This window comes from Macaca fascicularis, chromosome 9 (genome assembly GCF_037993035.2).
Source record: "Macaca fascicularis isolate 582-1 chromosome 9, T2T-MFA8v1.1".
NCBI lineage: Eukaryota > Metazoa > Chordata > Mammalia > Primates > Cercopithecidae > Macaca > Macaca fascicularis.
Genome location: NC_088383.1, coordinates 111,648,363 through 111,673,939, shown reverse-complemented (window position 1 = coordinate 111,673,939; position 25,577 = coordinate 111,648,363). Strand labels below are relative to the sequence as shown.

The window sequence follows — 25,577 nt, the reverse complement described above, 5'->3', positions numbered from 1 at the left end:
GGCTCTGTCACCCAGGCTGGAGTGCAGTGGCACGATCTCGGCTCACTGCAACCTCTGCCTCCCGGGTTCAAGTAATTCTCCTGCCTCAGCCTCCTGAGTAGCCGGGATTACAGGCGCCCACCACCATGCTGGCTAATTTTTGTATTTTTAGTAGAGATGAAATTTCACGTTGACCAGGCTGGTCTCAAACTCCCGACCTCAGGTGATCCGCCCGCCTCGGCCTCCCAAAGTGTTGGGATTACAAGCCTGAGCCACTGTGCCTGGCAAGCATGGGACTTTACATGGCTCTCTGCCTTGTCCTGGGCTTCCTGGGGTAGCTGGCATTCAGGCCCTGATTCTGCTCAAACAAGAGGAAAGACAGCTAGTCACCCAGCAGAGTACAGAAGTACATGGGCTGTGGACTTACAGCTCCGTGCAGAGCATCAGTCTACAACTGGAGCCTTTTGATGATGAGGTCCCTCTCCAGAGAAGGGCCTTGGGGTGTCCCAGCTTACTCTCCCCACAGTGGCCTCTGTGACAAGCAGCAGGGAGGACCCTGGCCACCCCGATGGCAGCACTTCTCCAACCCCAGGATGTGTCAGAATAGAATTAAAAATGCAAATTCCTGGGCTCCCAGAGATTCCCAATGAGTCTAAGCTGGGCCTCAGGAATCAGCGCCCCTACCTCTCTTTTTTTTTTTTTTTTTTTTTTTTTTTGAGACAGGGTCTCACTCTGTTGCTTTGTTGCGCAGGCTGGAGTGCAGTGACTTGATCTAGGCCTACTGCAACCTCTGCCTCCCAGGCTCAAGCAGTTCTCCCACCTCAGTCCCAGAGTAGCTGGGACCACAGGTGTGGTGTGCGCCACCAAGCCCAACTAATTTTTGTATTTTTTGTAGAAACAGGGTTTTGACATGTTGCCCAGGCTAGTCTCAAACCCCTGAGTTCAAGCAATTTGCCTGCCTTGGCCTCCCAAAGTGTCAGGATTACAGGCGTGAGCCATAGCAAGAAATCAGCCCTTTTAACAAGCTCCCAAGACATGCTTGAGACTTGGAGAAGCTCTGCCGAAGTGGATGGGGACAAGATGTCTTTTTCATCTTGCCACCTCACCTCCACCCCTCCCAAGGCCAAAGCCCCAAGTCCAAAGGAAGTATGGACCCGAGTGGTCCTCTCTCCCTATGGGGGCCATGGCCTAGCTAGATGACATTCTGTCTCTATGCCCGCAGCCCTGCACAGTGCCTGGCACATAGTGTGCACTCAAATATTTGTGGCCTGAAGGAGGTAAACTTTGCAAGACCCATAGAAAGGTGTTTCTCCTTTGTCCTCAGCTAAGAGCACACTGGCAGAACCTCAAAGAGATGCCAGGGCCCAGGTGGCATGGGGCTGGGCCTGGGAGGCCCTGGGCAAATATTTGTCAAATGAACCCAAGGCCAAGAGCAGACGGAGTCAGTGCCTGACGAACTGACATTCACAGGCCTGGAACCAGCTGGACCCGGGGGGCAAAATCAAGGCAAGGAGGGCAGGGGCCCCTCCCCACACTGATCCCAGGCCTCGGAGGGGGACAGGGGAACAGGCGAGGCAGGGAGTGGGACTGCGCCATCATGTTTATTAGAAGGTTGGATTTTGGTGTGTGCTCTAGACAGATTACAGAATAAATACCTGCGCCTTGAGAACAGGAAGTCCACGATTCATACAAAGTGCTCACTACAGGAAGTTGCTGTGTCAAAATCCAGGCAAGGACCCAACTCCGGGCAGCCCCTCCTCCCTGCTGACCTCAACAAGGGCTGTGCTATTTTTTTTTATTTTATTATTTCTTTTATTTCACTTTATTATTATTAATATTATTATTATTTGCTTTTAATGTGGTCACTATCATTGGCAAAGTTCCTTTTCCCCTTTCCTGGACATAGGGTTCCTGTCTTTAAAAGATTCCACTCTGAGGCTGAAGGTGCCAAAAGCTGCTTGAGAAGTGGCCTTTGAACTCCGTCTGGGAAGATGGTGAGGAGAAGGAAGCAGGAGAAATCATTCTTGGTTTAAAAAAATAAAAAACAAAAACAAAAGTCCCACAATCTAAAGGTCATTCCTTACTCGATCAGTGATCAAACTGCCCAAAAGGAAAACAAGAGGAGAAACAAACCCTGGGCGTTCCTCCCGAGCAGGGTAAGAAGGGTGGGACCCCCAAGCTTTCAGGGAAGCTAAGGCTCCTTCCAGCCACGGGGGTGAGAAGGGGAAGGAGTAGAGGAAAAAAGGAGAGACAGAAGAGAGCTCAGCGCCTTGACACAGACACTTTCCCATCTCCAGGGCCACCTGCGGTCCCAGCCCAGGCCAGCTCCCACTGTCACCTGTGCGTCCAGGAGATTCATAATAAAAAAAAATCAGAAACAAAGCCAAAACCAAAACAAAATCCAAAAGGAAAAGACCTGGGGCAATGGAATGAGGAAGAGGGGAGGCGAGGAAGGTAGAAGGGCAGGTCTCTGGATGCATAACTCCCGAGCCCGGGGGCCGGGGAGGAAGATTCCCCAGCGCCCCGCCGCCTGCGTGGCGTTAGCTCGTCACGTAGTGTTTGGTGGACGGCTGCCCATACACCCTGTAGAAATCCTGGTGGCCGGGCTGCTGGGAGGCGTCAAGCCAGTCTCTGACCGCCAGGCTGGGAAGGGACTGGGGGACGGAGGGTGTGGGCGGGAGCGGGTGTGAGTACTCCTGCGAGGGCACTGTCCAGGGAAAGTGGCCGGAGCGGGGGTAGGGCTGGTGGCCGCCATGGTTGGCCACGGAAGAACAGTAACAGTTGTCCACAGAACAGACGAGAATCTTGCGGCCGCCATACTGGGGGAGCATGGGCTGCTGGGCGGCGGAGCCATTGGGATACTGCGATGGGGGGAACACGGGGCTTGAGTGCACTGGTTGGGCGCCGCCCGGCAGGGCCACCAAGTGCTGCGTGGAGCTGCAGGGCCCCAGGGGCTGCCCAGACTGGCCCTCACCGCTGGCTGTGCCCGCCGCCCCGTACTGGCCGCCCACAGGGCCCGACGACGTCTCTAGGAAACTGGCCTCTGGGAAGGCCGTTGAGTGCTTGCGCTTTTCCGCCCCAGAGCTGCTCACGCCACAAGGGTACAGGGGGACACTCTGCAGGAAGGGCACCGGCGTGCTGAAGGGGCCTGTGGAGAGTTGGGGCAAAAGTCGCCAAAGCTCCCGCCCCAAACAACCTAGGCCTCCTCTCCCCGGGTTGGACCTGGGGACCATTGACACCTAGAGGCTCGAGAATGTTACATCTCAGGTGATGCTTGCTCCTCTACAATTAGGAGGTAGAGAATAGTTATATCCCCACTTTAAGCTGAAGAAATGGAGGCTGGGGAGGTCATGTTGCTTACCCACTGTCCCACAGCTACAAGTGGCAAAGCCAGGATATGAGGACAGGTCTCCCAGACTGGGCCACACTGCCTCTTGGAGGGAAAGCTCTGGCGCTGAACCCCTCCCCAAAGGGCCCTGTCTCCCTTCGGCGGAACACCCCACCCTCACCTTCTAGCATTTTCCGCAGCTGCTTCTCCTTCTTGGCCACCTCGTTCAGGAAGAGCTTGGAGTTCAGGTGGCCGATCTTAGGGGGGGAAAGGCTGCTGCCCGTGCAGGTCTGGGTCCTGGGGGCAGTGGACGGGGCATCTGCTGTGAGGAGGCATCACCGGTGAGCCCGCCCTACCTCCCCGCCATGGGCCTGGTCCCCCTGCCCTCCCTAGGATGTGCCCCTGGGAGGGCTGGGGCCACCAGCTCACCTGTCCATCAGGATTTTCACAGACTTGGTGTTCTGTTGGGGGAAAGAAAAGGGTCAAGTCAGTGGAAAAGGCAGCCCAGGGAGAGCCCGGGGAGAGGGGAAGACAAAAGCTGCCCCCCGAGAGTCTCCCCCAGGCCAGGTGGATCCTCTCATTCTGGACAGAAAGTGGCAGGGGTTGGGGTGGCCATTTGCGGAAGAAGAGCTAACATTTACTGAGCTCTTGCCACATGACCCAGGCATTGTTAAGTGCTTTCTGTGCATCTATAACTTCATCCAGATAGCTACCCAAGAAGAAGGGCTCTGCAGGCCCACACTGTTTTAGCTCAAGTCTTTGGGGCCAGATGTGTTTTGGAATTTGGAAATTCTTTTGATTTTAGAAGGAATATACAGTGCCTGTATCATATATTACATATCATCCCCAGCAAGACACAACAATCGAATACATCAACATTTCTGCAGCAAAATGTTTGAATTTTCCTACCAAGTGAGAGAAAGACCACAAATTGCCTAACATCAGTTCAGGTCAATTTTTGCTGTTAAATTAGATGCCAAAACTTGTTTCTGTTAGTTTTCAGAGATGTTTATAAATATGGAATTGTGGATAAAGAATAGTAGCCCTGTATCATCAACACTACTTTGCAGGTGAGGGAACAAGGCCCGGGATGTACCTATGACTTGCCCAAGGTCACAGTGCTAGAAAGAGCAGGCAGGTGGATTTGAACCCATGCACGCTGGCTCCAAAGGCAAGGGCATGTGAGCTACAGGTCGGGGAAACTGCAGATCTCAATTTGGAAATGGCCCTCTGGGTGCCAACAGCCTGGTCCTGGGCCCAGCTCACCTTCATGAAGCTGACATCCTCCGTCTTATCAAAGAGCAACTGCAGGGAGCCCAGCAGCTTCTTGGCCTCCTGCATGCGCTCCCCGAGGTGCAGCGCCTGCGCTGCGTTCTCGCTGCAGAACTTGGCCTGGGCCTTGTCCAGGACCTCCACTGTCTGCCGCAGATCCTCGTCCAGCAGTTGGTGCAGTTTCTCGTACTGCAGCCGAACTTCCTCCTTCAGTTGGCTCACTTTCTCCTGTGAGTACAGGGGGTAGGAGTGGGCAGGCAGGTGAGCACTGGAGACCTTTGGTTTCCCCCTCTTACCCATCTCACATCCTAGAACTCCAAGTTACCAGGCTGCCCCAGGCTCCCAGGGGCAAGGTCTGACCTGCCAGTTCCCCACTGGTAGCCAGCATCCCTTGGCACCAGTGGGTATCCACGGACAGTTCACTGAATGACTGATGGAGTGGTTCTGGCGTAGAGCCACACAGTCAATCCTTAGTAAGGAACTCACCCAAAGCCCTGCACTCAAGCCACCCCCATCCCTCAGCATGGCCTTGGGCTTAGCTACCTCCACCAGGCGCTTGTCTGACTCGAGTTTGTACAGCTGGTCCTCAATGTCCTGCTCTCGCTCCTCCAGCCGGTCCTGCTGCTTCATGAGCATCTTCTGCAGGGACAGTTGGATGGGGGTATCAGAGGGGCTGTGGCTCCAACCCTGACCCATGCTTCCCTCTACACAACACATGCATCCTATGGATCCTTTGACCCGACGGCACCAAGCCTCTGCCACCCAGCCCCTCTGGCCCCCTCCAATCCCAGGGGCCTATTACTAGCTCTCCTCAGAATAGCTTCCCATGCATATTTATTTATTTATTATTTTTTTAGATGGAGTCTCATTCTGTTGCCCAGGCTGGAGTGCAGTGGTGCAATCTCGGCTCACTGTAACATCTGCCTCCCGGGTTCAAGTGATTCTCCTGCCTTAGCCTCCCAAGTAGCTGGGATTACAGGCGTGCGCCACAACGCCCAGCTAATTTTTTTGTAGTTTTAGTAGAGACGGGGTTTCACCATGTTGAGCAGGCTCGTCTTAAACTAATGACCTCAAATGATCTGCCCACCTTGGCCTCCCAAAGTGCAGGGATTATGGGCGTGAGCCACCATGCCCAGCCCCCATGCATATTTAAACCCTGAGCTTTCGAGGCAGGGCTACACCAACCTCTGTTCTAAGCACTTTTCCTGTACAGATTTATCTAATCATCTCAGTAAAGTCATAAGGTAAGTACTATCATTATTCTCATTTCACAGAAGAGGAAACTGAGGCCTAGAGAGGTTAAGTAATTTGTCCATGGTCATGCAGCTTGTAAATAGCAGAGCTTGGGCACAAACCCAGGTGATCTGGCAGCAGGGTCCACTCTTACCCAGTCTGTGCTGCCTCTCCCTGGGGAGCGTCATCTAAGAGATAAGTACCCTAAGATGCAGGGGGTCAAATTCCCTTCCAAAGCCACATGAGCCTCTGTCCCAGTCCAGAGATCTCACTTTATATTCGCCTTACATTAGGGGGCATCAAGCCTGCCCCCCCCTCCCTTGTTCTTAAGACCAAGAGCTAGGACTCTGGAGTCCTGGCTAGCTCCCTCAGCCCCTCAGTGGGACCCAGGCAGAAAGGAGATTTGGGGTCTCCTAAGACCTGAGGCCAGGCTGCTGGAAGGTACTGGACCAAGCTGCCCTTCTCAGCTCATAATCTCCTGTCCCCACAACCCCTTCCCTGCCAGCCACTTCATCTCTCCTGCCCTCCTCCCACCAGATATGCCTCTTCAGACAGGCTCTCTCCCCTGCTCAAAAACTCTCTGTGACTCCCTGCTATCAACTACTTTAGCATGGCAATGAAGACTCTTTTACATCCTGACTCTTCCAGCCGGCTGGGCTGGTATCCTGTCCCCGACACTCCGCACATGGAAACTCCCTGCAGCTCTAAGTACATTCTTCTGCAGCCCACAGTGCCTCCTCCCTCCCCTGTCTATCCTTCAAGGCCCAACTTAAATCCCTACTCCTCTAGGAAACTTTCCATGATCCCCGCTCTGAGGCTGTGCAGGTCCCTCCCGGTCCTGGCTACGGGGTGGGGCTGTCCCACTCTGCCCTCCTTCTCAGGTTGTGCTGTCCAATATGGTAGCCACTAGTCATATGTGGCTATTTAAATCCAAGTTAACAAAAAATAAAAAATAAGGTCGGGCACTATGGCTCATGCCTGTAATCCCAGCACTTTGGGAGGCCAAGGCGGGCGGATCACCTGAGGTCAGGAGTTTGAGACCAGCTTGACTAACATGGAGAAACCCAGTATCTACTAAAACTACAAAATCAGGTGGGCGAGGTGGTGCATGCCTGTAATCCCAACTACTCAGGAGGCTGAGGCAGAAGAACCCGGGAGGCGAAGGTTGTAGTGAGCCAAGATCGCACCATTGCACTCCAGCCTGGGCAACAAGAGCGAAAGTCTGTCTCAAAAAAAAAAAAAAAAAAAAAGTTAAATATCATTTCCTTATGCACCAGCCCCATTTCAAGTGGCCAGTACCTATGTATCACTAGTCTCAGATACTAAAGTTACAAAATGTTACCATCATGCAGAAGTTCTATTAGACAGCACTATTCTGGAGTCTTCTAATTGCCTCACAAACCATGGTCTCATCTGCCTACAAGACACAGGGCCTCTTAAGAACGGGGATTTGCTGCTGTCTTTCTCCACTTCCCTTCAGAGACAGGCCACACAAAGGCCTGGGCGGCTTGAGATGCATAACAAATTCACTCAATAAGCCCGCGGGTTCCACACACAAAATAAAATTCGCAAAGCAGCTCTGTGTAACCACAGACATTCACAGTAACTGTCATGCAGCAAGGAGTGCTTCTCTTTCTTCCTCTGTGGGGGCCTGAGAGTAGCCCTCCAGTTCAACGCCATGACTCCCACCCCAGTCACACCCAGCTGGCCCCCCGAAGACAAGCTGCCATCAATCCCTTCCTCATCCCACCAGCCCATTTTATGTAGGGGCAAACCAAGGCCCACCAGAGACTTCAGCCAGACCCCATTTTGTGTTGGAGGCTACTCTGGAAATAACCAGAACCCTGGGAGCAGGAGGAAGTGTGGGGGTGAGGCTTTCACCTCATAAGCTGGGTGCAAGGGGCCCACACACAACTTAACCTTTCAGTGACCCAGGACAGGACTTCTAAAAGAAACAGACCCGGGAGACCTTGCTCTGCCCCCAGAAGCGCCAAGAGGCACAGGAATCTGCTGCCAGCCCAAGGGGTCAGAGCCTGACAGCACACACAGCATGGGCGGGCAGGCGCAGGGGCGCCCGGCACAAAGCTGCACATGCACATAAGAATACCTTGCCACCTGAGCCCCGAGCCCGCCTCAGGTATGCTGGCGGGCACAGCCACAGGTGCAAACGCACTTGACCCAACCCCCTCACAGGGAAGGTTGGACCTCCTTGGAGGCCCCAGACAATGGCGAGAGGCCTGGCACGATGGCGAGGAGGCCAGGACACTCCAGGAACATCAGGCCCGCTGACCTCCCCTGGAACAATTGGCCCTCAAATTCTTGCCTGCTGGCTGCCCCATGCCTACCCTCAGGAGGACAAGGTCCCCCTCAGGTACTCCTCAGAGTCCAGGTCACTCCCTCCATCCAGTGCTCAGGACATCTGAAAGGCCCTGCTGGCCCCACACATCTCACACCATGGGCTTCCTGCATGGCTGCTTCTCCACGACCAAACCCACCAGGAGCTGGTTCAGGGCGGACCCAAGTGAGTCCCAGGGGAGGGGTAGGAAAGAGGCAGCTCCAAGGTCCCAGCGCAGCTTAAGGACAGGAGCGGAGCTGTCCACACCCACCCCGCAGGCTGGTGGGTGCCCCTTTGCCCCATCCCTTGCCGATGCCCAGGGAGTGACCCCTCAGGGCACAGCAGAGAGAGGGCCTTCCTGTCCAGTCCTGGGGGGGTGGGGCTCAGCCCCTTCCCTCTTCTTCCGGGCTTTCCTCAGTTTTCCCTGGCAGCACTTCTGCCCTGGGAGCCAGCAGAGTCTTCCCGAGCTTCTCTGTCCTGGGCACTCTGGGTGGGACACCAGCCCAGGCCACACAGAGGCGTGGCCACAGTCCCTAGCAGGTGGGAGGGTTTCATTTCCCCCTCCTGCTGCAGAGGCCACTGGGCTCCTGTCTCTGCTGCAGGGGTTGGAGTGAGAGCAGGAAGGGGAAGGAGGCTGGCCAGGGGGTGCCAGTCAGGGAGGAGTTGGGGGGTTGCACTGGCCTGGCCTGTTCTCCCTCGGGGCCAGTTCCTGCTACAGACAGCGCCTGGGAGAACAGTGGGAGCTGCTGCCGCCTTAAGCCTGGGAAATTGGAAGGAAGATGGGAAATACCCGCCTGCTGTCCCCTTCACGACCCCACCCCAGTTCACCAAATGAGCAAATCAGGATGCCAGGACACTGGAAGATGCTAGAAGACAGGGAGCAGAGGAAGGAAGACCCGGACCCCCCACCACCAGCAGCCTCCTTTCCATCCCAACCCCCCCCCTGCCTCCCCAGGGAATGGCTAAGAGCCAATGCCCCATTTCCCACCTGAGAAAAACCCATAGCTGAGATTGGACCGGATTTCCCAGCTCAATTCAGAGCAAGTACTCTCCGAGCAGGCAGATGGGGCTGGGGGCACCTTACACACGCCACCGCACCCCCACACCCACCCCCCAGGGTGCGTGGCCTGGACTGCGCACACTGGAGCACGCAGGAGCAGAGCAGACAGAGCAAAGTGGAACGTGGCCAGGGCTAGAAGCTCTGGAGGCCCCAGGCCTCCAGGGAGACGGGGACTAGGTGGGGCCCAGGGAGGACCTTCACACCCCCAGCCCTCCCTATCAGGCCTCAGGCCTTCGGTGGTCTGCCCGGAGCCTGTGAGGACAAAAGCATGAAGAATCAGGAGCCACCATTCCCACCCTCCACCACCTGGGCCACCACTCCTCAGCTTTACCGTTGCTCCCTCTGACTCCCCTCCCAGCCTGGAGCAGGGAACCCTGAGCCCCTACAGTCCTGCCCCAGGAAAGCCTCATGTCCCTCTGGAGCCTGACTGGCCACACCAGCTGCCATTTTTGATGCCAGACTAGACTGGGCAGACGGGTGAGGCTTGGGGACTCTAGTCTGTATAAAAGTTAATAAATAATAATAATAAAACCCTCAAGTCAACCTTGAAGAGAAACAAGGTCAGGAGGAAACAGGGCCCCAGGGACCGGGAAAGAGGCAGTCTCTAGGTTTTCAGACAAGACCAGCGCTGGCTCCAAAAGCCCCTGTGGTGGTGGGAGAGGCAGAGCAGGGAGGGGCAAGAAGAGGGGGTTGGGCAGCCTCTTCCTGCTCAGGTCCCTGCCCGGTGACTCTCCGGCCAGCTCCAGTTCTGGCTCCAGCCCCCTCCTCAGAGCCACCCCATCCTAACCCTCCCCTACTCCTCCCCCTGGTCCCTGTCCCCATCTCTCCCTGGGTCTCTGGGCCCATAGCACTCTCCCCTTTCGTCAGAGAAGCTTCTGCCTGCCCTAAACCCCCTTTCCATGCCTCAAGCCTCTGCCTTGGGCTATCATGTGAACCCCAGGCTGGGGAAACCACAGGCCGCAGAGGGAAGGGGCTCCAGGGCAGGCACCAGGGCAAGGAGAGAGGCAGCGCCTCAGATGCGAGCCCGGCAGACCCCAGAGAGGGCTTCCCAGCTGCAGAGTGGAATTAGCTTTTGCCACGCAGAGAGCAGCGCTCTGGGGCAGCAGAACAAAGAGGCGAGAGAGAAAGCCCCCCTTTGTCTGGCTTTGAATGCCAGGCCAGCCGGGAAGGAAGGCTTTCCCAGAGCCAGGGAGGAGGCCAGCCAGGCCAGCCTGCTCAGCCCGGGGCAGGGGCCCAAGCCGGGCTTACTCCGCCTCGCCAGACTGTGCCCAATACAACAGCACAGGACCCATTCGGCTCCTACCTCCAATACCCGCCACAGGCTCACTCCAAGGGGAAGCCCATCTTTCCCTCCTTTCCCCGACACCCCCACCACAGGGGGACGTCCCAGGACCCCTGACAAACTCACAGCCACCAAGCAAGGATCACCTGAGCAGGCACTCACAGAGCAGCACAGTAGTACTGCCAACTGTCAAGAAGGCACACTCAACTTCGACTCACAGGCACTCAGCAGGCCTGGTAGGCAGACACGGCCGCGCAACTAGAGACTGAAGTCAGGCACGCTGCGCCTTCTCAGAGACACCCATGTGAGATACAAAAAAATCAGTCACATCCAAGATACACGACCCAGATGTGCTGGCTACACATGCACACACACACACCTGCAGACAGACACGGACGTGCGGCCACCCAGGGCTGCAGGAGTCAGAGTAGTCAATATTGTGTGCATGACAGGTGCCCGGCCGTGTCAGCAGGATCCTGGGATGGGGGTGGGCAGCTGGGCCTCTGCCTGAGGCTCTGTTTCAGGGGCAACGGAGGAAGGCCAAGCCAGGGCCTCCTTCCACGAAGACTCGGGGTGGCCAGAGAAGGGGCCACATGATCTCACACCACACACACACGTGTGTGCACACAAACACACACACCCCTGCAGGAGTATGGTCTGCTGTGGGGAGATGGAGCAGTGAGGTCTGCACTGCTGGAGTCAGGCTGCAGCCCCAGCCTCAGCACCAGCCCCAGTAGAGCCAGCCCTCACTCTTACTGCGTACTCAGAGACAGACAAATGGAGAGGAAACCCAGGATTCCCTCCAGGGTCTCAGGGTGACCCCTCCAGCCACCGGCAATGTGCACAGGATCCCCTCACTCCAAGCAGGGGCAGATCCCACACTGGCCCAAGCAGTGGGATCTCCTCCCCCAGAGAACACCTCTTCTTGACTCTGAACCTCTGAGAATGCAAGGAACAGGGTCCTAGCAACATGTTCAGCCTTGCTGTGGGACGCCAGGGACGATGCAGAGACACAACTATAACTGCACAAGACTCAAGCAGATACACCTGCATAGACACACACGCACCACATACCTGCAGGCCCCTCACACATGCAACCGGGCCTGCACTTGGGTCTTCTTTCCATGTCGTGGGGGGTCATGAGATAAGGACATCCCCCCCAGCTCCCACCAGTCCCTCATTGCTTTAGATGAACTCCTGAACCTGGGGGCCAGGAGGGTTCTGACCACTCAGGATTGCCAGGACTGAGCCCACCTGGATATCCAAATCTTGGGCCCTTAGCTTCCCCACAACCTCATGGGAGAGCACATTTAGGATCTAGGCACATCCTAGAGAATGGTCTCAGGACCATCCAGTGAGTATTCAGGCCTCAGGGCAATGTGGCTGACACACTGGCTTCCCAAGGGAAGATTAGGGCAACAACCCGCTTGGGCCTGATTCTGAGAGTCCCCCTTGTAGTCCCCCAGGATGGATGGAGGCCCTGCTTGCCCTCCTGCTGGGTCCCTGCTCTAAGCCATGGCCCATGTACACCTGTGGATGCTGTATGTGATGGTGAGGCCACCAGGGAGGGATTAATCTGGGTTTCCTATTTCTAGCCAATTGACAGGCATGTCAGCAATCCCCCTGGGAGGGCAGAAGAGGATGCACAAGAAGCAGAGCCTAGATTTTAACGCAAGTGCCAGGTCTCTGTGCTTCTGCCCCTGTATCCTGGGGAATTCTGTGGCCCTCGCCCACAATACCAGCAAAGGCCCTTTAAGGCAGACTCCCTCCAGCCAGGGAAAAGGGGCCAAGGAAAAGAGCTCCACCCACTGCCCCTGTTTGGCCTACAGAGAGTGCAGAGGATTCTTCCATTCAGGTTCCTATGGCTCACCCCCTCCTCTCCCTCCTGGGAGGGCAGGCAGGGCCCCTATTTCTCCACATTCAATAAGTCAAACTCACAGTTGAGTGACACTGGGCTACTGAAGGGTTTCCAACCCCAGTGGCCTGGGGCACCAGAAAGAATCAGGGGCCTCGGGAGGAGGAACCTGGAGAAGGATGGGGCTCAGGCTGCCACTGCAGGGCACAGCTGCTGAACGCACAGAATTGCACATCTGGCCCTGATGCAACCCACTACTTCTGAGCCTGCCCACACCAGGCACAAGAAAGCACGTGCACGCGCACACACACGCACCCGCACGCACACACACATACACACACCCTGTGGAGTTGTCGACAAAGTTCAGTGCCTGCTTCCATCCAATCCACGAGTCTGGAGATGAGGGGCCTACTGGGGGGTACCCCAGGGAATACTCTGCATGCACATGCCACCCACCCACCCCTGTCTGCGCCCCAAACTGTAGAGATGGGAGACAGGTGCATTGGAGGGCAAAGCACACAGTCTCAAAGACACTCAAAAACACAGACACCTAAAGCTATCCTCCTACACCAAGTCAGGTGTAATTATGTTTTCTCTCCCACCCCAATTAAAGACATCCCTAGCACTCAGACCAGCTACAGCAGCACTGTGGGTGCGAGCAGGCATCTGCACGTCGCCCCGGTTACTGCCCCTCCCCTGTTCCTTTCAGCCACATCTCCTTTCCCCTCCTCTCATTTTCCACTGCCAATCCCAGGACAGAACTGGACAGCCCTCCTTTCTCCTGCCTCTGCACTTTTCCTGGCCTCCTCCCCCAGCCCTTCCATCTTTATTAATAGCAGCAGCTTCCCAATACTGGGGAAAGTGTGGGCTGTGCCTGCCCTGAACTGGGGTGGAGGACACAGCGGGTGGAGGACACACTTCCTTTAAGAAACCAGAGGCCTATCCTGGCACACAAACCCAGGGCTAGTCCATCCAATTGGAAACTAATTATACAGTAAATCGTATTTGCTGTCCCCGCCCCAGCCTGTGGTGGCCCTCCTGCCTTTTGTTGGTTGTATGTGTATGTTTTTTAATTGCTAAACAGTGACTCATTCTGACTGGTCCCCCCACACAGGAAACAGCCCCATCTCCAATCATGCCCTAAACAGAGCTTCCTCATACCCAGCCTCCCCACTGGCCTCCACTAACCTCCAGGGATCCCCACCCAGAGACACTCCCAGTCCCACCGGAGCACAGCCTAGCCCCCAGATATCACACCCAGGCCTCAGGCCCCAGGTCCCAGGCCCCAAGGTGGGGCTCCTCGGTGTCAGACCAACCCCTTCCTTTCGGTATGACTCAACCCTGAAAGCCAGAGGACTGGGGAGGGACCTAGGAGGAGCCCCCTCCACTGAAGGGGACGGAAGTATTGCCTCAGTCCAGCTCCAAAACTAGGCCCAGAGGCCTGAGGGGGGAGGCGGTTTGACATTGGCCGCGGCCGCAGGGTGTATACAATGGGAGGGGACGCGGTTCTGTAATCACCCAGCCGGCAGCCCAGGGGAGCCAGCTGCCTGAAACCAGATTTCAAGGCGGCTCAACCTTAAACCCACAGGATTCTTTTTCCGTCTTCCACTTCCCCTCCCCAAATGTGGGAGGGCGGCGAGAGGGTTGGGCTAGGCGAGAGGGCCAGGATGATGAAGACACATACTTGAAGGTTTGTTCATGCGGCCCGTGCGACACACAGGCAAGGGCAGCGATTCTCACACAGGGAGAGCCGCTCTCGGGAGGAATCCAAATAGCGGAGCCGCTGTCCGGGCCTCGCTGGCTGCCCAGGCCCTGTCCAGAGAGATGGCCGGAGTTCTGCTCTCCCTCCGGAAGCTCCCCCCACCCCCCCAATGTGTTTCCAATAGCGCTGAAAACTAACATGGCTGCTTTTGTTTACTTCCTCATTGGTATGCCAGCATCATGGATCATGTCAGCCACAGCAGCGGCACCGGGACACTCATTACATAAACAGCAGCTGGAGAGGCAGGACCGGGGTCACTGCCTCGGTGACTTCCCGTAGGGCCTACAGCAACAAGGCTGGGGGAGGGAGCAGCGCACCACAGAAAAGCAACACCCAGACTCTACCCCTGACGGTCCCACACCCCAATCCCATAAAGCACTCAGAAAACGGACCCTGTGAGCACAGGTGCGAGAATGTACCAAGTAGCGACCCGGGGCCCTTCTTCCCAGCACCCTGTCCCCAAACTTTCAGAGAAGAGTTTGGCCAGGGATTACTGGCCTGATGTCACAAGAGTCAGCCTGTCGGGATGGGTGGTCCCCGGGCGGGAGGGAGGGAGGAAGGGACTGTGTGTGTCTGTGTGTGTGTGCGCGCGCGCGCGCGTGTAGGGTACTTGCCCGGATTTCATTCCTTCGGATCTCCACGTCGCACACCGAGTGTCCCTGATGCGCGCCGCTGTAGTAGCAGCAGTACTGGCACACGGCCACCTGCTCGGCCTCGCAGTGGTAGAGGCGGTAGGCGTTGTGCTGCGGGCAGCTCCAGGCCCGCACGTCGTCCGCCTCCACCAGGAGGTGCCCGCGGGCGGTGGAGGGCTGCTGCAGGTGCGTCTGCACGTGGGACTGGCAGCAGGGCGCCTCGCAGCGCAGGCAGACCTTCTGGGCGGGCAGCGGGGGGCCGCGGCGGCAGAACACGCAGTGCAGCGCCGCCGGCGGCTTCTCCACGTGCAGGGCGTTGAACTTCTCCACGATGTTGGTGAGCTTCAGGTTCTTCTCCAGGCCCGGCTTCTGGTTGTAGGCCTGGTTGCACTCTGGGCAGCGCACGAGGCCGCTGTCCTTAGCCCACGCCTCGCCGATGCAGCCCCGGCAGAAGTTGTGTTTGCACGGCAGCTGCACTGGCTCCACGAAGACGTGCAGGCAGATGGGGCAGATGAGCTCCTCCTCGAAGCAGTTCTTCCAATTCTCCGCCATGGCGGCCGCGGGCAGGGGGGCCGGGGCAGGCCTCCCCGACTCCCCAGCCCCGGGGGTCCGTCCAGAGCCGCTGTAGGCCCACCGAGCCCCGAGCTCCGGCCCCAGCCGGCCCCGACGGTCGCTCAGTCAGCAGCGCCTTCCGCGTGCCCGCCCCCCGGAGGAGGGAGCCGCGGTCCTCACGCCGCGCGCGCAGCCGGCTGCGTCTCCTCCTCCTCCCGAGCGCCTAGCGGGAGGCGGCGGACTGCGCCAGGGCCGCGACCGGGGCTCCAGCCCTGGAGGGGAGCTCCGGGGTCCAAATTCCATATAAGAGGCCGCCTCCCCGTCGGCGCGGCTAGGGCAGTGGCGGCCCGCGGCCTGCGCTCGGCCCCGCGGCTGACATTGGGGCGCGCCCCGCAGTAGACGGAGCCTGGGAGCAGCACACTTCCTCCGGCGGCGGCAGCAGCTGCGGCTCCTGCCTGGCTCGTCGGCGCCGCGCCTCCCTCGCGAGGGCCGGGGTCTGGGGTCCGCGGGGCCAGGAGGCTAGGGTGGCCGCACCGAGGGCTGCTAGATCCGGACGGGGCGGGAGGGGCGGGCCGGCGGTCCCTGGGCCACGGTGCGGGCGTCCCCCGGCTGGCTGGCCGGGCGCGGGCTGCGGGGCGCGGGCGGGCCGACTCCGGGGCGCTGCGTGCGCGCAGGGGCAGTCATTCAGATGAAATTCCAGTCCCCGGCCAGAGACACCAGCCCGCCTCTGCCTTCCTCCTCCCTTCACAAATAGAAACGGAAGGGGGAGGGAGAGAAGTGGAAAAAAAGGCAACCGGCGAGGGAGGGAGGGAGAAGCCCCGGCGGCGCTCGGGCCTGACCCCCGGGCGGCTACTTCTGCGCTCCCCCGAGGCCCGGAGCCCCCGCCGCGAAGAGACCCCGCGCGCCCGTCTCCGCGCTGGGCGGGCGCCCGGGCTCTGCTGAGGAAAACAAGGATTGATCAAACTAGAAAGGAATTTTTCTCAACTGCTAATGAACAGGAGGCTCGGCTCCCGGCCCTCCCCTCCCCTCCCCCGGTCCTCCCCCTTCGCCCCCCCGGCCCCCTCCCCCCCACTTTTCTTTTCTTCTCGGCCTCTGCTCGGGCCTGGAAGGCTCCGGGCTGCGGTCGGAGCCAGCCTGCGGCGGCGGGGCCAGGCCGAGCCACCTCCCTCAGTGCCCAGCCATCTTGGGCTCCGCGGCGGCAGCCGGGGTCTGGGCGCACTCGCTGAGGGGCCCGCGGCGTCCTCTAGCTCCTTTTTCTTTTTTTTTTTTTTTTGGTGAGATTTTTTTTTTCCACGGGGAGGGCTGGCGGCCTCCAACAAATTAGGAGAGAGGGGAGAAAACGCGAAGTCCCGATTTCTCTCCACCTCTGCTCCACCCACCCCGGTCCTGTCCAAAAAATAAAAAAAAGATGAGAATTGGAAGAAGTCGGCAGAAAGGCAAGCGCCCGCGGTCCCCGGCTGCTGCCCAGGCGACGCGTCCGGGGCGGGCCCGCGCCCGTTGCTCGGTCCGAGGTCCGTCTGTCTGCCCGCTGCTTCTCAAGAGAGGGGAGGGCGCTTCGGACAAGGTCTCCGCAGCGGCTGTCGCCTCAGAGCTTTATCGTCAGATCAAAAAAGAAAAAAGAGGAAGAAAAAATCCCAACCCCAACACTCTCATCACAGCCACCTTCAGCCATCTTGCGCTTATTATTATTATTTCAGGAATAATCTGTTTAATAAAAATACCTGCGTATCCAGCCCCTCCCCCGCGTCCTGGGGTCCCCGCCCCCTTTTAATAATAATCTCGATAATAAAAACGATCGGCTGGCCGGGCAGTCCGCGGCGGCCCTTTCCTGCCTCGACTTGCTCGAGCCCGGCTCTCCCCACGGGAAGGGGCGCCGCGGGGTGGGGGTGCGTCCCCGTCGCCCGCGCCAGGAGGAAAGGGCGCCCTCGCCGCCGCTGCCGCCGCGAGGAAGGCGGACGGCTGAGAAGCCGCGGCCCACGGGACCAGCTGGAGGGGCACTCGGGGGTCCCAGCGCCCCCGCCACGGCCCGTCCTGGGAGTCCGCAGCCGGCCGTATACAATGGGTTCGGAGCAGAGCGGGGCAGGCAGGGTGGGGAAGCGAGAGAGCTGGGAGCTGCAGCGAGCCGAGCTCCCGGGCTGGGGCGGAAGGAGACGGGGGGGTGGTGTCCCTACATCAAGGCCAGTCCCGCTACTCGGGAAGGGGGCGGAGAGTCGCGGCGGGGGGGCGAGGAGAAAGCGGCAGGCGGCGCCTTTAATCAGCACCCGCAGGTTCTGCCCACCCGGCACTGGCTAAAGAAACGGGCGCGGGGCCGGGGGAGAGGCGGGGCGTGCTTTCCGGAAGTGCTGTTACAGCTGCCGGGCGCCCGGCTCCTCCCCCTTTCCCTGTCGCGTTGGGGCTGTTCTGGAGACTGCTCCTGCTATTGGTCGACAAGCTGAGGCTCCACCTCTCTAAGGCGGGGCAGACCCGAGAGTCTCACGTGACTCTCACAAACTTCGGTACATTAAACGTTGGGATGGGAGGGGGTTTTCTGCGCTTGTTAAAAAAGCGATAGCCGGGCGAGGTGGCTCACGCTTGTAATCCCAGCACTTTGGGAGGCCGAGGCGGGCGGATCACGAGGTCAGGAGATCGAGATCATCTTAGCTAACAGGGTGAAACCCCATCTACACTAAAAATACAAAAAAATTAGCCTGGCGTGGTGGTGGGCGCCTGTAGTCCCAGCTACTCGGGAGGCTGAGGCAGGAGAATAGCGTGAACGCGGGAGGCGGAGCTGGCAGTGAGCCGACATCGCACCACTGCACTCCAGCCTGGGCGACAGAGCGAGACTCCGTCTCAAACAACAACAACAACAACAAAAGCGATAATGCCACGGCGTAGTGGGACCACCTCTTTCCGGGCCTGAAGTGAAGAGTCCCGTAGCTCTTTACCCAGAGGGAAAGGAGCCTTTGTCGGTTTGCTCAGCAGTCCAGTGGAAGTGAGTAGGAAAATGCAAAGTTTCAGTGTGGGGAGATTTCCCGACGTCCTTAATACTTTTACCTTCATCCCCGGCGCTTTAAACTACCTAGCAAGATAGGCATTTATTCCTCTATTAATAAGGAAACCATGGCTTAAAGCACTGCAGAAATCTGCCAAGGCCAATGGTCAGTCAATAAATCTTCAACAAAAGATTTTTCTAGGCCCTGGGAATTGCCTGAAAAACGTGCAAAAAAATTTAATTTAAATATACGTAGAACAATTTTCGTGATAGAGAATAACAGGCTCACACAAAGGCTTTCTGAAAAAGTGACATTTGAGTTGGGACCAGAATGCACACGAAGAGTCAGATAGGTGAAACCTGGGGGAAGAGCGATCCAGTCAGAAGAAAAAAACAAATGCAAAAGCAATAGAACAGGCAGGTTCCAGGACAGAAAGAAGGCAATGTGTCCAGGAAGAAAGGTAAGGGCCAGAACACACAGGGCCTTCCTTATATATCTATTATATATTATATAATAGTACACTTATTATAAGTGTGCTATATAAGTATAGTATAAGATACTATATAAGTATACTATATAAGTATAGTATACTGTTATATATAGTATATATTATCTCTAGTATTGGATATACTGTATATGGTGATAAGTATAGTATAAATATACTATATGTATTATATGTATTTATAGTATATATTATATATACTATACCATATATTATATATACTATAGTATACCATATATTATATATACGATACCATATATACTATAATATGCCACATATTGTATATACTATACCATAAATTATATATAGTGTAATATGCCATATATTATATATACTATAATTTGTTGTTTTTTGAGACGAGTTTCATTCTTGTCACCCAGACTGGAGTGCAATGGTGCGATCTCGGCTCACTGCAACCTCCTCCTCCTGGGTTCAAACAATTCCGCCTCAGCCTCCCAAGTAGCTGGGATTACAGGTGCCTGCCACCATGCCCAGCTATTTTTTTTTTTTTTTGAGATGGGGTTTCGCTCTTGTTGCCCGGGCTGGAGTGCAATGGCACTATCTCAGCTCACCGCAACCTCCGCCTCCAGGGTTCAGGTGATTTTCCTGCCCAGCCTCCTGAGTAGCTGGGATTACAGGCACGTGACACCACGCTTGGCTAATTTCGTATTTTTAATAGAGACAAGGTTTCACCATATTGGTAAGGCTGGTCTCAAACTCCTGACCTCAGATAATCCACCCGCCTCGGCCTCCCACAGTGCTATCATTACAGGAGTGAGCCTCCATGCCCGGCTATACTATAATATTTATACTCTCTATATATTATATTTTTCCCTTCTTTCCTCCAAAAATGTTTTAAAAATTATTCCTAGGATTTGGATCTCAACAAAAGGCTGATGGTAGCACCATTTACTAAAAAGGGGAAAATTGAACAGGATTAGATTATTTGAATAAGGCTATTTTCTTTTCTATTTTCTCTTTCCTTTCCTTTTTTTTTTTTTTTTGAGACAGAGTTTCACTCTGTTGCCCTGGCTTGAGTGCAGTGGTGCAATCATGGCTCACTGCAGCCTCAACTTCCCAGGCTCAGGTGATCCTGCCTCCTCAGCATCCTGAGTAGCTAGGACTACAAGCACACAACACAGCCCAGCTAAATTTTTGTATTTTTTTCTAGAGTCAGGTTTTCACCATGCTGCCCAGACTGGTGAGTAAAGGGACTTTCTAAGTTGAGTTGGCTCATATCCCAATGGAAATGTTGAGGAGACAATTGTGTATACAGACCCAGTGGGGATGTTTGTCCTGGAGATAGGGATTTTGGAGTCATCAAAGATTATGTTCTAAATGGTAGAACTGAGATTGAAATCCAGTTCTATATGACCCCTGGGTCCCTGATCCTCTGAAGACAGAGCCTGTCTGTAGCGCTTTGCATCTCTTCACATGGGGGGTTGTATGCACGGCAAGTGAATATGTGAATGAATGAATGAATGAATGAACGAACAAGGAGAAAGTGGCTTCTAAGTCCTAATCCTCAATTCCATGCTGTAAGGATGGTGCGAAGAAAGAAGGTCTAGCTTAGAAGCAGTTGGAGGTCCCTTTCTGGCCTCCTTGCCAGTGACCTCCAGTATAAGCAATCTAAACAATTCCTCACTTACTGTCTTTTTTGAACACTCCCCTTAACTTGTAACATGTTTGCTTCTTGGCCGGCATGGTGGCTCATGCCTGTAATCCTAGCACTTTGGGAGGCCGAGGTGGGCGGATCACGAGGTCAGGAGATTGAGACCATCCTGGCTAACACGATGAAACTCCGTCTCTACTAAAAATACAAAAAAAAATTAGCCAGGCGCGGTGGCGGGCGCCTGTAGTCCCAGCTACTCAGGAGGCTGAGGCAGGAGAAGGGCGTGAACCTGGGAGGCGGAGCTTGCAGTGAGCCAAGATCGCGCCACTGCACTCCATCCTGGGTGACAGAGCGAGACTCCATCTCAAAAAAAAAAAAAAAGAAAAAAGATATCATATGCTTCTTGTTTTCTTCTTATCTTCTAATCATAGATGTCTCCAATTTCCATCTCATAAATGTTGGCAGTCTTCAGAGTTCTGCTTTCCATCCTCTTCTCTTACCAATCTACTACACCCTGGACCTATCTCATTTACTTCTGAGCTTTATGACCATCTACATGCTGCTAACTCCCCAGTCAGTATCTCCAGGCTAAATCCTCACCTCCTGGTTGCAGATCTGTATAACTCACTATGCTGTCTGCACAGATGTCCCACAGGCACCTTGAATTCAATGTATTGGAAGCCAAACTCATTATCTTCACATTCCAGCCTGTTCGTCCTCCTGCATTCCCCATCTCAGTCGGTGGACCTATCAACAACTTGATGTTTTTTTTGTTTTTGTTTTTGTTTTTTGAGACAGTCTTGCTCTGTCACCCAGACTGGAGTGCTAGTGGTGCACTGCAACCTCTGCCTCCTAAGTTCAAGCGATTCTTCTGCCGCAGCCTCCTGAGTAGCTGGGAATACAGGTGCGCACCACCACGCACAGCTAATTTTTGTATATTTAGTAGAGACAGGGTCTTGCCCCTGTTAGCCAGGCTAATGTCGAATTCCTCACCTCAGGTGATCTGCCTGCCTCGGCCTCCCAAAGTGCTGGGATTACAGACGTGAGCCACCGCACCTGGACTTAAACAACTAATTACCAAGCTGAGTAGACAACCTTGACAGCTGTCTGTCCCTTACTGCCCTCCCTGACCCCTCATCCATTCAATCAGATATTGGGTCCTATAGATCCTTCTCTTAAATCTCTCAGATCATCCACTTGTATATCTGTTGCTCACATGACATCCTCATGTGGAGTTAAAACAAACATCTCAAACTCAACATGTTCAAAAGGATACTAATTTCTGCTCCCTCTTAAACCTGTTCCTGCTGTCGTATTCTGCTTTTCAGTGAACCAACCCTTCAGCAGATCTTTTTTTTTTTTTTGAGACAGGGTCTCTCTGTAGTGCCCAGGCTGGAGTGCAATGGTGCAATCATTACCCACTGCAATGTCTGCCTCCTGACCTCAAGTGATCTTCCTGCCTCAGCCTCCAGAGTAGCTGGCACTACAGGTGTGTGCCACCACACCCAGCCAATTTTTGTACTTTTTGTAGAGATGGAGTCTTGCTATGTTGCCCAGGCTGGTCTTGAGCTACTGAGCTCAAGTGATCCATGTGCCTTGGCCTCCCAACATGCTGGGATTACAGGTGTGAGCCACTGTGTCGAGCCAGCAAATCTTGACTACTTCTTAACCTCTCCATTACTTCACCATAATCTCTTGCCTAGATTATTTCAGTGTATCGTAACTGGTTTCCGTGCTTCTGCCCTTAACTCCTGGAGTCAATTCTCAATGTAGTAGCCGGGGTAATCTTTTTTAAAAAAGTGGCACGATCTTGGCTCATTGTAACCTCTGTCTCCTGGATTCAAGCGATTCTCCTGCCTCAGCCTCCCAAGTAGCTGGATTACAATGTGCACCACCACACCCAGCTGTATCTTTAGTAGAGACTGGGTTTTGCCATGTTGGCTAGGCTGTTTTCGAACTCCTGGCCTCAAGTGATCTGCCTACCTTGGACTCTGAGAGTGCGGGGATTATAGGTGTGAGCCACCACACCAGGCCCCAGCCAGTTTTTTAAAAATATAAGTCACAATGGCCGGGCATGGTGGCTTATGCCTGTAATCCCAGCACTTTGGGAGGCCGAGGCGGGTGGATCACCTGAGGTCAGGAGTTCAAGACCAGCCTGGCCAGCATGGTGAAATGCTGTCTCTACTAAAAATACAAACAATTAGCTGGGCACGGTGGTGCATGCCTGTAGTCCCAGCTATTCAGGAGGCTGAGGCAGGAGAATTGCTTGAATCCGGCAGGCAGAGATTGCGGTGAGGCAAGATCGTGCCATTGCACTCCAGCCTGGGCAACAAGAGGGGAAACTCCATCTCAAAAAAAAAAAATATGTATATATATGCGTGTGTGTGTGTGTGTGTATGTATATACACACACATATATATATATACACACAAATATATCTATATATCAGAAAATGTCACTCCTCTGCTCAAAATCTTCCAATGCCTTCTCAATCCAACCAGAATAAAAGTGAAAGTTTTAGAATTCCCTCCGAGGTCCTGCACGGTCTGGCCTCTGTATAATTTTCTAGCCTTCTCTTCTCCCACTCTGTTGCACCCACACTGGCTTCCCTGGTGCCCTCAAAGACACCCGGTATGTTTCTCCTTAACTCCCTCACCCTTTGCAGATGCTCTTCAGTGTCCCTGGCCCATCTTCCCCCAGATAGCCCTATGGCACACTTCTTCCAGTAATTGAGATCCTTATCCTTTGTTCAAATGTCACCTATGCTATGAGGCCTTCCCTGACCTCTCTATTTAAAATGCATCCCTCCCTCCAGCCCCACTTTCCCTCCTCCTCTGTTTCTCCATAGCATGGGTCTCTATGTACGATATTTCCTCCTTTTGAAAATTATTATCTGGGCTGGGCGCGGTGGCTCACGCCTGTAATCCCAGCACATTGGGAGGCCCAGGCAGGCAGATCACGAGGTCAGGAGATCAAGACCATCCTGGCTAACACAGTGAAACCCCCGTCTCCGCTAAAAAAATACAAAAAACAGCCGGGCGTGGTGGTGGGTGCTTGTAGTTCCAGCTACTTGGGAGGCTGAGGCAGGAGAATGTCATGAACCCGGGAGGCGGAGCTTGCAGTGAGCCCAGGTAGCACCACTGCACTCCAGCCTGGGCGACAGAGCGAGACTCTATCTCAAGAAAAAAAAAAAAAAGAAAGAAAGAAGGAAGGAGGAAAGAAGGAAAGAAAAGAAAAGAAAAAAGAAAAGAAAATTATTATCTGGCCGGGCACAGTGGCTCACACCTGTAATCCCAGCACTTTGGGAGTCCAAGGCGGGTGGATCACCTGAGGTCAGGAGTTCAAGACCAGCTTGGCCAACATGGTGAAACCCCGTCTCTACTAAAAGTACAAAAATTAGCCAGGCGTAGTGGCAGGCGCCTGTAATCCCAGCTACTTGGGAGGCTGAGGTGGGAGAATTGCTTGAACCTGGGAGGCGGAGCTTGCAGTAAGCCGAGATCTCGCCACTGCACTCCAGACTAGGCAACAAGAGCAAATCTCCAGCGCAAAAAAAAAAAAAAAGAAAAGAAAAGAGAAATTATTATCTGTCGCCCATCATTAAAATGTAAGATCTGTGAGGCTGGGCGCGTGGCTTATGCCTGTCATCCCAGCACTGTGGGAGGCCAAGGCAGGTGAATCACCTGAGGTCAGCAGTTCGAGACCAGCCTGGCCAAGATGGTGAAACCCTGTCTCTACTAAAAATAAAACATTAGCTGGGCATGGTGGCACGTGCCTGTAGTCCCAGCTACTTGGGAAGCTGAGGCAGGATAATCTCTTGAACCTGAGAGGCGGAGGTTAGAGTGAGCCGAGATCACACCACTGTACTCCAGCCTGGGAGGTTGCAGTGAGCTGAGATCGCACCACCACACTCCAGCCTGGGCGACAGAGTGAGACTCTGTCTCAAAAAAAAAAAAAGAAAAAAGTAAGATCTGTCTAAGGAGGTATTTTCTTTAATGCTAATACCTCCTTTAGCATTGTGCGTAGAACGGGACCTAGCACATTGTAGATGCCTAATAAATATTTGTCAAATCAATAAATGAATCCCATTCTCTCCACCTAGGTAGATGCTTCTACCCTAATGCAAGCATCATTGGTCACTTTTCCTTCATTCTTACCCCCTTTCAAAACATTCTCCATCCAGCAGACAAGGAGATGGTCCTAAAATGAAAGCTTGATGCCTTAAACCATATACTCCAAATTGCACTCTAGTGCCCAAGCAGAGTTTTAAGGCTTCTACCCTTGTTGTTTTGACTGCCTGGAGAGCTTATGAAAGTAAAGTTTCCTCTTGTTTTGCTCAACTCATCCTTAAGCATCCTTTAGGTTTTAACTTAGATGTCACTTCTTCAAGGAGTCTTTTTTTGAATCTCCCCAGATTGGGTTAGGCACCTGGCTGAAGTCACCCTGATAAGTGGTGAAGCTGGGGTGGGACAGAAAGCAGCTTACTGCCTTCCTCTTTGATGGTTCTTCCTCATAAGTATGTGTTTCCTTGTCTATTTCCCCTCACTGCACTCCGAGCCTCTTAAGGCAGGGCCTGAGTCTGGCATCTCAGTATATAACAGAGTGCCTGGCACACACTTGTTCAAAGAACAACAGAATGGGCCGGGCGCGGTGGCTCAAGCCTGTAATCCCAGCACTTTGGGAGGCCGAGACGGGCGGATCACGAGGTCAGCAGATCGAGACCATCCTGGCTAACACGGTGAAACCCCGTCTCTACTAAAAAAAAAAAATACAAAAAACTAGCTGGGCGAGGTGGCAGGCGCCTGTAGTCCCAGCTACTCGGGAGGCTGAGGCAGGAGAATGGCGTAAACCCGGGAGGCGAAGCTTGCAGTGAGCTGAGATGCAGTCACTGCACTCCAGCCTGGGCGACAGAGCGAGACTCCGTCTCAAAAAAAAAAAAAAAAAGAACAACAGAATGTTTTCTAGTTCGTTCCCACCGTGTTACTGTAGATGTAGAGGCTCGACAATGCATGGTTGGCCTTCATCTGTCCTGTAAAGGTTGAGACCCATTCTCCATCCTTGCAGTGCTCTCATGGTACTGAAATGTATGGGGTGGGATGGGTGAAATTGGAAAATCAAGGAAGAGGGTCTCTGCCCTAGTAAGACCAGTTCTCTGGCCCCAGTAAGACCACTACTCTCATGATAACCCCCTCAAAGTCTCCCTC

General features: G+C 54.6%; 2 protein-coding genes across 5 annotated transcripts in view; one reads left to right on the top strand and one right to left on the bottom strand.

Annotated features, from left to right (window-relative positions):
• Positions 1 to 2,038, top strand: part of ARL3 (ARF like GTPase 3) — a 65,700-nt gene extending 63,662 nt beyond the window's left edge. Inside the window, exon 6 of the mRNA XM_074002633.1 lies at positions 1,886 to 2,038. Coding sequence (XP_073858734.1) covers positions 1,886 to 1,900 — 15 coding nt within the window. The 3' untranslated portion in view covers positions 1,901 to 2,038. The remainder of the gene's footprint in view (positions 1 to 1,885) is intronic.
• TRIM8 (tripartite motif containing 8) lies at positions 1,562 to 16,255 on the bottom strand. 4 transcript variants are annotated; one of them, XR_012418178.1, is made up of 6 exons: positions 14,721 to 16,255; positions 5,123 to 5,218; positions 4,574 to 4,807; positions 3,737 to 3,768; positions 3,489 to 3,629; positions 1,562 to 3,127 (listed from the first exon to the last, which is right to left on the bottom strand). XR_012418178.1 is itself a non-coding variant. In XM_005566316.5 (6 exons), the coding sequence occupies exons 1-6, from the start codon at positions 15,288 to 15,290 to the stop codon at positions 2,520 to 2,522; spliced, it is 1,656 nt and encodes a 551-aa protein (XP_005566373.1). In that variant the 5' UTR covers positions 15,291 to 16,255; the 3' UTR covers positions 1,562 to 2,519. The 4 variants fall into 4 exon arrangements, 2 of the variants coding, with proteins under 2 accessions (XP_005566373.1, XP_073858731.1); XR_012418179.1 differs by having other exon boundaries at positions 3,489 to 3,626; XM_005566316.5 differs by having other exon boundaries at positions 3,489 to 3,604.
• Between the last annotated feature and the right edge of the window lie 9,322 nt (positions 16,256 to 25,577).